At 42.2% G+C, this 13,346-nt stretch overlaps 1 protein-coding gene across 1 annotated transcript in view; it reads right to left on the bottom strand.

Annotated features, from left to right (window-relative positions):
* Nucleotides 1–2,147: 2,147 nt before the first annotated feature.
* Nucleotides 2,148–13,346, bottom strand: part of LOC116952507 (patatin-like phospholipase domain-containing protein 4) — an 87,238-nt gene continuing 76,039 nt past the window's right edge. Inside the window, exons 2-3 of the mRNA XM_032971898.2 lie at nucleotides 2,740–2,976; nucleotides 2,148–2,246 (exon numbers count right to left, since the gene is read on the bottom strand). Of these exons, the coding sequence (XP_032827789.2) occupies nucleotides 2,148–2,246; nucleotides 2,740–2,976 (336 nt within the window). The remainder of the gene's footprint in view (nucleotides 2,247–2,739; nucleotides 2,977–13,346) is intronic.

The raw sequence follows: 13,346 nt of genomic DNA on the forward strand, positions 1-13,346 counted from the left end.
GAAGCTAATAGTTCAGAGTGCTTTACCTGGTAAGATAAAGAATTTGTTTCGTTTTATTTGCATATATTTTTAAGAGATGTGTTTATATTTACTATACTTTGCATTCCTAGCGCGTTTGTGTATTGCTTGTTTTTGTGACGTTCTGACCTGCTCCAACTGTACATCTGTGAAAAAGAGCTTTATAGCTTATCGGATTCCTCCAGTATAATTAAATATTTAGTTTTTTATTCTGCATGTTGAACTTCTTTCGGACCGTACATAGCCAACCGTGCCAATCGGAGGTGCGGGGGAAGGACAACAAACTAAACACAAACAGCAGTTCTAAACAAACAGAGTTTTCAATCGAGATTTAAGAGTGCACAGCTCCAGGTGGCTTCCTCAGCACCGCATGGAATGGTAACAGATTGCATTGTCAGAGTGAGTGTCATCGGTGAGGTCAGCTGACAGCGGTGACACCTGCTCTGAGGGTGTTCTACTGGACATCTGTGAAACTACTTGACATTCGTGGAAAATAGCTTTATTATAGCTCATCAGATTCCTCCAGTCTAAATAAAGATTCTGATTTTGAAATATTCTTAGGGTATGGCTCACGAAGAAAGGAGAGGTCGTGGCTCTTCGCGTTGAGGCTCCGTTACCTTGGAACTCGCTATTCCAAAGGGTTCTGTGCTCACAGCGGCTACTTTGCATTCAGTGTTGAAAATATATCTTTATATAATAATTATTTTTATTTAAAGCTTTCGTGACTGCAGTAATTCATATTCTTAGCTCTTTCGGTAAAGTCACGTTGAAGGGAAAAAATAAAATAATAAAATATATATAAAACAATAAAAATTCTCACGACGTTTCAACCATAACACAAACGGTTGTCATCAGGTGTGTCGGTTTGCATTAATTAATTTATTTTTAAACGGTGTATTTATTTATAAAAACGTCAGCGCCAGGTGCAGCGATTTGACAGTTTGTTTAGATGGACGAGTCCATCTATGTTCAGAAGAGAGGAGGGGGGAGACGAAAAATTAATGTATGCTGTCTGAAAGCCACAGTTAGCGTGAACAATCAATTAAGACCCGAAATGGTTTATCAAATCCTTCCAATGATTGCTAAGCCAGAATCCATCTTCTCGGTTGAAATTGTCTCTGTGTTTGTATATGTGGATAGCCTTATGAACGAATCTCTCATGGTAGCCAGATGGCTTGCAAAGAACCTCTTTCTTGGAGAAGTCAATGTCATGTGAGCCTACTGAATTATAACAGTGATCTGCCACGGCAGAGGAGTTCGTTCTACCGTGTTTAAGATCTGCTTTGTGTTCACGAATAAAAATAATAATATTATTATTATCTCTGGCTCCCCACCAGCTCCATTTTTCCTAATTTAATATCGATGCAAACAAAAGTAAAATCCATGCACCGTGCGTGGTTTTTCTTCATCGTCACTTGATAGTCCTGTTGCTTACCAGTTGGTCCACACACAAATGCCCTCCTTGTGCTCAACCACCGGTTCGACGGAACTGCACGTGTGGCCGTGTCTTGGACTACCAGGTCAATACACTGTGCAGAATTACCTCGTGGTGCTGCTGCTGCTGTTATTGCTACATTGGATAGTGGTGCACAATTAGCAACAAAGCTCAACACATTGGTCAATAACAACATTGTGTGTGTATGCTCTTTACAGTAAACAGATATAACAGGCGATGTTCCGGTCAATGGCCAATATGTCATGGAAGAAGAGCCATTGCCTATGATATACTTTCCCTATCAAGGCCATGTACACTGTGTTATTATTGGCGAATGCGTTGATGGTTTTTTTTTATTGTCGCGACCAATATTATCCATAATAAAGGGTTTTTTGATGAGATCGTGTAAATATAAATGTGTCGTTAAACCAACACCCGGCACAGCTAATTAGTAAGGTTTGTCGCGTAAACAAAACGTGCAAATGAATTACTAGTACAGCACACCGGTGTGTTGGAGAGTAAACCCACAACATTTACAATACGAGTACGACGTTGTGCCGGTGACTACAACCATCATCATCATCTTCATCAGGCGATTATCCAGCTGGCTAAATTGTAAATGCTGTAACTGTTGCTGTGGGTTTTACTCTCCAATACACCCGGTGTGGCGTCCGGGAAAGAGACGGAAGGGAACTTAACTCAGGGTCTTCATGAAGTCGAATCCCGGGGTCACGACCCCGAGCGCGAGCTCTCGGACTTGGCGACCAAAGCTGTAGACGAACTGAGTCGCCTCCTGGGGGAGCACGGGATGGGGGGGGGGGGGTCAGAGTCCCCCAGCGCTTCCCAACACCGTGTGGCCTCAACCCATCCCGCTCTACCCCCCGCGTCTCGTCGGCCGCCCGCACAGCGGCGTGGCCTGCATGGACCCTGGTGAAGAGAATTAAATAGTTCCTTCCTCGCGCCACGTGGCCATTTCCCCACTTGTCCGTGTGCCTACGTGTCCATGTCCCCATATGCCCGTGTTCCCACGTCCTCGTGTCCCCATGTGTCCATGTCCCACATGTGTCATTGCCCCATATTTCCCTGTATGCCTGCGTCCCCACGTGCCCGTGTCCCCATGTGTCCATGTCCCACATGCCCCCGTGTGCCTGCTTCCCACGTGCCCCCACGTGCCCATGTCCCCGTGACCCCATGTGTCCATGTCACACATGTCCCCGTGTGCCTGCTTCCCACGTGCCCCCACGTGTCCGTGTCCCTGTGTCCCCCCCCCCCCCCCGTGCCGTCACCGGGATACGGTGTGGCGCCGTGGCGAGCATGGCAGCCGTCATGGCCCCGGCGCTGGCCCCGGCGTAGGCGCGCACGAGCGCCGTGAGCGCCGCTCCACGTTCCAGCAGCGCGCTCGCCACCCCCAGGTGGTACACGCCCATGAAGCCCGAGCCGGCAAACGACACGTTCACCTCCTGCTGTCCCGCCTGCTGCTCGTGCGGCCCCGGCTGCTGCTGCTCCTCCACGGGCATCGTTTCCTGGATGTGCAGCGGGGCGACCATAGACCGCACAACTCACAAACTGGCCACAATATACAGGGTGCTTAAAAAAATGTTTTAAGGGAGGTTGGGTCGTGATGCAGGGTCATTGGGTCAGGAGCGAGGACGGGAGGTGAGCGAAGAATGGAGAGGGCAGTACTAAAAGAGATGAGTCACAGCATTCCATCGATATTGGACGGACGATGTGAATATTTTAATAATATAATTTTAATAATATGTTAATAATAATATAATCTTCATCCACGTCCAGGAACTTCACAAGCCCGATTGATGCAAAACGTTGGCAGCCTCATTGCAAAAAAAATCGATCATGACAAAATTCCCAACTTCTTTGGTTCTTTCGGTAAAGTCATGTAGAATGAGAATAAAATAATCAAATCAAATAAGACAATACAATTCTCACGACGTTTCGGCCACAACACAAGTAGCCTTCTTCCAATTGAAGCTCTGTCGTCCCGACAGTTCTGTTCTTTCACCTGAAGAAGGCTACTTGTGTTGTGGCCGAAACGTCGTGAGAATTAATTGTCTTATTTTATTTTATTATTTTATTCTCATTCTACGTGACTTTACCGAAAGAACCAAAGAAGATGAATCCTTGCAGTCACGAAAGCTTTAAATCGAAATAAAATTCCCAACATTACGAGAATTGTGCAAACATTACCAACAATCCACGATCTGTCACAAGATAGTAACCATCACACAAAAACAACAATCAGATCACAATAAACAAATGTCTTAATCACAAATAATTAAATGCCCATCAATTACAATGCTATATCATTGTTGTTAGTGTTACTTATTGTTGCTTACTGCCGAATGTCAATCCACTCGTGCACTGCTTCGTAACTGGCGCCACGGTGTTCTTGGAATTGCATTAAAATGGAACAAAGGAACTAACTAATCCCAGTGTGAAAATCGTCAACGTCATCGACGCGAGAGGCCTTTTTTAAGTGTTGCCCCTTTTTGGCACGAGCTTCTCAACTCTGACCCTCGTCACAAACAAACGACAAGAGGTCGTGTCCGCACTAACAGTCGGGATCAGCAGCTTCGCGTGGGCTCTTTCCACATCAAAGGGCCTCCGTTCCTGCAAGGCCCAACGCGCGAGTGTCTGCCTCGTGGTTTTGCATGGCGGCGCGCGGAGCCTTCGCTCTCTCTCTCTCACTCTCATGGCGTCTGGGAACTGTTGCTTAACTTAATCTTATGACCGCCCTGTGATTGTCGAACGACTGCCACATGTTCTTTGCCAAGTCGTCGAGACATTTTCGCTCAGGTTGACTGATGTTCACTCTTTGACAGCATCCTAACATTTTTTTTAAACCTGATTACACTTGTACATTTTTGCTTTCCCTTTGTTATCACTTTCAAAGGAATTTAACTTCCTCCGTGAAATCATCTCCACTCGTCGAAATTAATAATTTAAAAAACTCCTTCATCATTAGACCTCCTTTGCCAGTACCAAAATATAAGAATAGGGTTTTTCCCCTTTTTCTGGCAACAAAACTGAAACCTTTTTACAAGGATTCATGTCTGCATTAACCACAATACCTGCAGTAAAAATGCAAACAAAAAACATACTATGATCATATATGCATTGTCCTTGAAACTGGTTGGTCCACACCAAGGGACGGCTTTCTTTTGAGCCTCGACCCAATTGGTGCTCGACCAGATGACGCCAAAAGGCGTCCCTTGGTGTGGACCAATCAGTTTCAAGGACAATGCATCATATTATCATAGTATGTTTTTTGTTTGCATTTTGACTGCAGGTATTGTGGTTAATACAGACATGGATCCTTGTAAAAAGGTTTCAGTTTTGTTGCCAGAAAAAATGGGAAAAACCCTATTCTTAAAAAACTCCTGCCACGGATTATGCCAGCGCCATTTGGATTTCCTTGTTCTCGATGACTTTGCGATATCAACGGCAATGCTGTCGAAGCAGTGGAGGAATGTAACGACCTCGGATCTGTACAGACCACTGAGAGACGACGTAGATCTGATGTCATGCGCCCGATCGGCCTGGCCTCAAGAATAACGAACGGTTTGGTCCCAGAAATCTTTAAGTCTGGGCACCAAATTGAGAGTCTACCAGTGCTGTGTTTTGCCACTTTTGTTGTACGGTGTGGAGGCCTGGACATTTCTTCCAGCTGATTTGCATCAGTCACAGTCCTTCCACACGCGATGCCAAAGATGACAGCCTTATAAGGCATACAACGGTTCGACTTCTTCAAAAATGTCACCGTCGCATCTGCGAGACGGGTCTCCGAGCGATCGAGAGCTCAGCTAGAGAAGGAGACCGGCTGTGGTGTCACTGTGGATCAACGTCGACCCGTCTGTGATGCGCAAACTCCTGCAGCAAATTGCGCGCACTTCGGTCGACGTTCGAATTGAGGACTGCGACCCCCCCCCCTCAAAGAATTGGCGCCCCCACCTCTCTGGTCCTCCCCCCCCCCCCCCCCGTGATCCGTGGATCAAACAAATCACTCGAGACGCCGGTGTGTGACAGCCAAGAGCAGTTCATGTGAACGCTGTCGCATGGGGTCACCCGTTTGGCACAAACGCTCCTTCGCTGACTACGCGTGACAAACGATGAGATTAGAATGGGCGGCGGATCGTGAACTCCCCCCCCCTCTCTCTCTCTCTCGCAGCTACAACGAATTGCCATCCCATGTGGGGCCCACAGTGAGCGTTTGCATTCAGTGTGGCCACAACCATCGAGCCAGTTCTACGGTGTGAGCGGCGCCGTGGAGTCAAAGATATTGATGAGCACTGCAACCGTGGAATGAAATCCTTCCACACTGTGAAAGTGACAGCCCAGGACTGGTTCGATCCCGACCGTAACGAAGCATGCTGTATATTTGGAGTTTGCATGTCTCCTCTCTCTACCTGTCCCCGTGGTCGCGTAGATTTTTCATTGGGTCCCCTCCACATGTAGATTTGACATGACGCGATTAGAGTATTTGGCGACTGATATAAATTTCCACGTGATAAGCTTCATTGAGCTATCATTTGTGACCAGGCTCGCTTCTGAAAAGAGCTACAATATATAGCTCAGTGGGCCTTACCTGGTGAAATAAAACAAAATTGTTGCGTTTTCATAGTTCACACGCCACTGATGTTAGCTATGGCTGTAAATCTCAGGCTCAGGCTTTATTATTTCAGCTGACAAGGCCCCACTGAGCTAAGCAGCTCTGCCACGTGGGCGACCACAGCCCAAGACTCGGCAGTGGCGGCAGTTTCAGGACACTGTAGTTACATCGAGTTTGATAGCGTTGTGTCGAGATTCATAGAGAGAACCATAGAGTTAGATAGTGCCTTAGAGTTATATAGAGATCCAGAGTTACATAGAGATCCAGCGTTACATAGAGATGCAGAGTTACATAAAGATCCTGAGTTACATCGAGATCCATAGTTACATAGAGATCCAGAGTTACATAGAGATCCAGAGTTACATAGAGATCCAGAGTTACATAGAGATCCTGAGTTACATAGAGATCCAGAGTTACATAGAGATCCTGAGTTACATAGAGATCCTGAGTTACATAGAGATTCATAGTTACATAGAGATCCAGAGTTACATAGAGATCCTGAGTTACATAGAGATCCATAGTTACATAGAGATCCTGAGTTACATAGGGATCCAGAGTTACATAGAGATCCTGAGTTACATAGAGATCCATAGTTACATAGAGATCCAGAGTTACATAGAGATCCAGAGTTACATAGAGATCCATAGTTACATAGAGATCCAGAGTTACATAGAGATACATAGTTACATAGAGATCCAGAGTTACATAGAGATCCATAGTTACATAGAGATCCAGAGTTACATAGAGATCCTGAGTTACATAGAGATCCTGAGTTACATAGAGATCCAGAGTTACATAGAGATCCAGAGTTACATAGTGATCCATAGTTACATAGAGATCCAGAGTTACATAGAGATCCTGAGTTACATAGAGATCCATAGTTACATAGAGATCCTGAGTTACATAGAGATCCAGAGTTACATAGAGATCCATAGTTACATAGAGATCCATAGTTACATAGAGATCCAGAGTTACATAGAGATCCAGAGTTATATAGAGATCCAGAGTTACATAGAGATCCTGAGTTACATTGAGATCCATAGTTACATAGAGATCCAGAGTTACATAGAGATCCAGAGTTACATAGAGATCCAGAGTTACATAGAGATCCACAGTTACATAGAGATCCAGAGTTACATAGAGATCCAGAGTTACATAGAGATCCAGAGTTACATAGAGATCCTGAGTTATATAGAGATCCAGAGTTACATAGAGATCCAGAGTTACATAGAGATCCAGAGTTACATTCAGATCCAGAGTTACATACAGATCCAGAGTTACATAGAGATCCTGAGTTACATAGAGATTCAGAGTTACATAGAGATCCAGAGTTACATAGAGATCCATAGTTACATAGAGATCCAGAGTTACATACAGATCCAGAGTTACATAGAGATCCAGCGTTACATAGAGATCCAGAGTTACATAGAGATCCAGAGTTACATACAGATCCAGAGTTACATAGAGATCCAGAGTTACATAGAGATCCAGAGTTACATAGAGATCCTGAGTTACATAGAGATCCAGAGTTACATAGAGATCCAGAGATACATAGAGTTCCAGAGTTACATACAGATCCAGAGTTACATAGAGATCCAGAGTTACATAGACATCCAGCGTTACATAGAGATCCAGAGTTACATAGAGATCCTGAGTTACATAGAGATTCATAGTTACATAGAGATCCAGAGTTACATAGAGATCCAGAGTTACATAGAGATCCTGAGTTACATAGAGATCCATAGTTACATAGAGATCCAGAGTCACATAGAGATCCTGAGTTCTATAGAGATCATGAGTTACATAGAGATCCTGAGTTACATAGAGATCCATAGTTACATAGAGATCCAGAGTTATATAGAGATCCAGAGTTACATAGAGATCCAGAGTTATATAGAGATCCAGAGTTACATAGAGATGCAGAGTTACATAGAGATCCAGAGTTACATAGAGATCCATAGTTACATAGAGATCCATAGTTACATAGAGATCCAGAGTTACATAGAGATCCTGAGTTACCTAGAGATCCAGCGTTACATAGAGATCCAGAGTTACATAGAGATTCACAGTTACATAGAGATCCAGAGTTACATAGAGATCCAGAGTTACATAGAGATCCAGAGTTACATAGAGATCCTGAGTTACATAGAGATCCAGAGTTACATACAGATCCAGAGTTACATAGAGATCCAAAGTTACATAGAGATCCAGAGTTGCATAGAGATCCAGAGTTACATAGAGATCCAGAGTTACATAGAGATCCAACGTTGCATAGAGATCCAGAGTTACATAGAGATCCAGAGTTACATAGAGATCCATAGTTACATAGAGATCCAGCGTTACATAGAGATCCAGAGTTACATAGAGATCCTAAGTTACATACAGATCCAGAGTTACATTCAGATCCAGAGTTACATACAGATCCAGAGTTACATAGAGATCCAGAGTTACATAGAGATCCTGAGTTCTATGGAGATCCTGAGTTACATAGAGATCCTGAGTTACATAGAGATCCATAGTTACATAGAGATCCAGAGTTATATAGAGATCCAGAGTTACATAGAGATCCAGAGTTATATAGAGATCCAGAGTTACATAGAGATCCAGAGTTACATAGAGATCCAGAGTTATATAGAGATCCAGAGTTACATAAAGATCCAGAGTTACATAGAGATTCATAGTTACATAGAGATCCATAGTTACGTAGAGATCCAGAGTTACATAGAGATCCTGAGTTACATAGAGATCCAGCGTTACATAGAGATCCAGAGTTACATACAGATTCACAGTTACATAGAGATCCAGAGTTACATAGAGATCCAGAGTTACATAGAGATCCAGAGTTACATAGAGATCCTCAGTTACATAGAGATCCAGAGTTACATACAGATCCAGAGTTAGATAGAGATCCAAAGTTACATAGAGATCCAGAGTTACATAGAGATCCAGAGTTACATAGAGATCCAGAGTTACATAGAGATCCAACGTTGCATAGAGATCCAGAGTTACATAGAGATCCAGAGTTACATAGAGATCCATAGTTACATAGAGATCCAGCGTTACATAGAGATCCAGAGTTACATAGAGATCCTAAGTTACATACAGATCTAGAGTTACATTCAGATCCAGAGTTACATACAGATCCAGAGTTCCATAGAGATCCAGAGTTACATAGAGATCCTGAGTTATATAGAGATCCAGAGTTACATAGAGATCCAGAGTTACATAGAGATCCAGAGTTACATACAGATCCAGAGTTGCATACAGATCCAGAGTTACATAGAGATCCTGAGTTACATAGAGATCCAGAGTTACATAGAGATCCAGAGTTACATAGAGATCCATAGTTACATAGAGATCCAGAGTTACATACAGATCCAGAGTTACATAGAGATCCAGAGTTACATAGAGATCCAGAGTAACATAGAGATCCAGAGTTACATACAGATCCAGAGTTACATAGAGATCCAGAGTTACATAGAGATCCAGAGTTAAATACAGATCCAGAGTTACATAGAGATCCAGAGTTACATAGAGATCTAGAGTTACGTAGAGATCCTGAGTTACATAGAGATCCAGAGTTACATAGAGATCCAGAGTTGCATAAAGATCCAGAGTTACATAGAGATCCAGAGTTACATAGAGATCCAGAGTTACATTAAGATCCAGAGTTACATAGAGATCCAGAGTTACATAGAGATCCAGAGTTACATAAAGATCCAGAGTTACATAGAGATCCTGAGTTACATAGAGATCCAGAGTTACATAGAGATCCAGAGTTACATAGAGATCCAGAGTTACATTCAGATCCAGAGTTACATACAGATCCAGAGTTACATAGAGATCTGAGTTACATAGAGATCCAGAGTTACATAGAGATCCAGAGTTACATAGAGATCCATAGTTACATAGAGACCCAGAGTTACTTACAGATCCAGAGTTACATACAGATCCAGAGTTACATAGAGATCCAGAGTTACATAGAGATCCAGAGTTACATAGAGATCCACAGTTACATAGAGATCCAGAGTTACATAGAGATCCAGAGTTACATAGAGATCCAGAGTTACATAGAGATCCAGAGTTACATAGAGATCTAGAGTTACATAGAGATCCAGAGTTATATAGAGATCCAGAGTTACATAGAGATCCTGAGTTACATAGAGATCCACAGTTACACAGAGATCCAGAGTTACATAGAGATCCACAGTTACATAGAGATCCAGAGTTACATAGAGATCCAGAGTTATATAGAGATCCAGAGTTACATAGAGATCCTGAGTTCTATAGAGATCCTGAGTTACATAGAGATCCTGAGTTACATAGAGATCCTGAGTTACATAGAGATCCAGAGTTACATTCAGATCCAGAGATACATAGAGATCCTGAGTTATATAGAGATCCAGAGTTACGTAGAGATCCATAGTTACATACAGATCCAGAGTTACATAGAGATCCATAGTTACATACAGATCCAGAGTTACATAGAGATCCAGAGTTACGTAGAGATCCATAGTTACATACAGATCCAGAGGTACATACAGATCCAGAGTTGCATAGAGATCCAGAGTTATAGAGAGATCCAGAGTTACATTCAGATCCAGAGATACATAGAGATCCTGAGTTATATAGAGATCCAGAGTTACGTAGAGATCCATAGTTACATACAGATCCAGAGTTACATAGAGATCCATAGTTACATACAGATCTAGAGTTACGTAGAGATCCTGAGTTACATAGAGATCCAGAGTTACATAGAGATCCAGAGTTGCATAAAGATCCAGAGTTACATAGAGATCCAGAGTTACATAGAGATCCAGAGTTACATTAAGATCCAGAGTTACATAGAAATCCAGAGTTACATAGAGATCCAGAGTTACATAAAGATCCAGAGTTACATAGAGATCCTGAGTTACATAGAGATCCAGAGTTACATAGAGATCCAGAGTTACATAGAGATCCAGAGTTACATTCAGATCCAGAGTTACATACAGATCCAGAGTTACATAGAGATCTGAGTTACATAGAGATCCAGAGTTACAAAGAGATCCAGAGTTACATAGAGATCCATAGTTACATAGAGACCCAGAGTTACTTACAGATCCAGAGTTACATACAGATCCAGAGTTACATAGAGATCCAGAGTTACATAGAGATCCGGAGTTACATACAGATCCAGAGTTACATAGAGATCCAGAGTTACATAGAGATCCAGAGTTAAATACAGATCCAGAGTTACATAGAGATCCAGAGTTACATAGAGATCCAGAGTTACATAGAGATCCTGAGTTACATAGAGATCCAGCGTTACATAGAGATCCAGAGTTACATACAGATTCACAGTTACATAGAGATCCAGAGTTACATAGAGATCCAGAGTTACATAGAGATCCAGAGTTACATAGAGATCCTCAGTTACATAGAGATCCAGAGTTACATACAGATCCAGAGTTAGATAGAGATCCAAAGTTACATAGAGATCCAGAGTTACATAGAGATCCAGAGTTACATAGAGATCCAGAGTTACATAGAGATCCAACGTTGCATAGAGATCCAGAGTTACATAGAGATCCAGAGTTACATAGAGATCCATAGTTACATAGAGATCCAGCGTTACATAGAGATCCAGAGTTACATAGAGATCCTAAGTTACATACAGATCTAGAGTTACATTCAGATCTAGAGTTACATACAGATCCAGAGTTACATAGAGATCCAGAGTTACATAGAGATCCTGAGTTATATAGAGATCCAGAGTTACATAGAGATCCAGAGTTACATAGAGATCCAGAGTTACATACAGATCCAGAGTTGCATACAGATCCAGAGTTACATAGAGATCCTGAGTTACATAGAGATCCAGAGTTACATAGAGATCCAGAGTTACATAGAGATCCATAGTTACATAGAGATCCAGAGTTACATACAGATCCAGAGTTACATAGAGATCCAGAGTTACATAGAGATCCAGAGTAACATAGAGATCCAGAGTTACATACAGATCCAGAGTTACATAGAGATCCAGAGTTACATAGAGATCCAGAGTTAAATACAGATCCAGAGTTACATAGAGATCCAGAGTTACATAGAGATCTAGAGTTACGTAGAGATCCTGAGTTACATAGAGATCCAGAGTTACATAGAGATCCAGAGTTGCATAAAGATCCAGAGTTACATAGAGATCCAGAGTTACATAGAGATCCAGAGTTACATTAAGATCCAGAGTTACATAGAGATCCAGAGTTACATAGAGATCCAGAGTTACATAAAGATCCAGAGTTACATAGAGATCCTGAGTTACATAGAGATCCAGAGTTACATAGAGATCCAGAGTTACATAGAGATCCAGAGTTACATTCAGATCCAGAGTTACATACAGATCCAGAGTTACATAGAGATCTGAGTTACATAGAGATCCAGAGTTACATAGAGATCCAGAGTTACATAGAGATCCATAGTTACATAGAGACCCAGAGTTACTTACAGATCCAGAGTTACATACAGATCCAGAGTTACATAGAGATCCAGAGTTACATAGAGATCCGGAGTTACATACAGATCCAGAGTTACATAGAGATCCAGAGTTACATAGAGATCCAGAGTTAAATACAGATCCAGAGTTACATAGAGATCCAGAGTTACATAGAGATCCAGAGTTACATAGAGATCCTGAGTTACATAGAGATCCAGCGTTACATAGAGATCCAGAGTTACATACAGATTCACAGTTACATAGAGATCCAGAGTTACATAGAGATCCAGAGTTACATAGAGATCCAGAGTTACATAGAGATCCTCAGTTACATAGAGATCCAGAGTTACATACAGATCCAGAGTTAGATAGAGATCCAAAGTTACATAGAGATCCAGAGTTACATAGAGATCCAGAGTTACATAGAGATCCAGAGTTACATAGAGATCCAACGTTGCATAGAGATCCAGAGTTACATAGAGATCCAGAGTTACATAGAGATCCATAGTTACATAGAGATCCAGCGTTACATAGAGATCCAGAGTTACATAGAGATCCTAAGTTACATACAGATCTAGAGTTACATTCAGATCTAGAGTTACATACAGATCCAGAGTTACATAGAGATCCAGAGTTACATAGAGATCCTGAGTTATATAGAGATCCAGAGTTACATAGAGATCCAGAGTTACATAGAGATCCAGAGTTACATACAGATCCAGAGTTGCATACAGATCCAGAGTTACATAGAGATCCTGAGTTACATAGAGATCCAGAGTTACATAGAGATCCAG

Source organism: Petromyzon marinus, chromosome 47 (genome assembly GCF_048934315.1).
Source record: "Petromyzon marinus isolate PM22_M1 ecotype Great Lakes invasive population chromosome 47, UKy_Petmar_22M1.pri1.0, whole genome shotgun sequence".
NCBI classification, from domain to species: domain Eukaryota; kingdom Metazoa; phylum Chordata; class Hyperoartia; order Petromyzontiformes; family Petromyzontidae; genus Petromyzon; species Petromyzon marinus.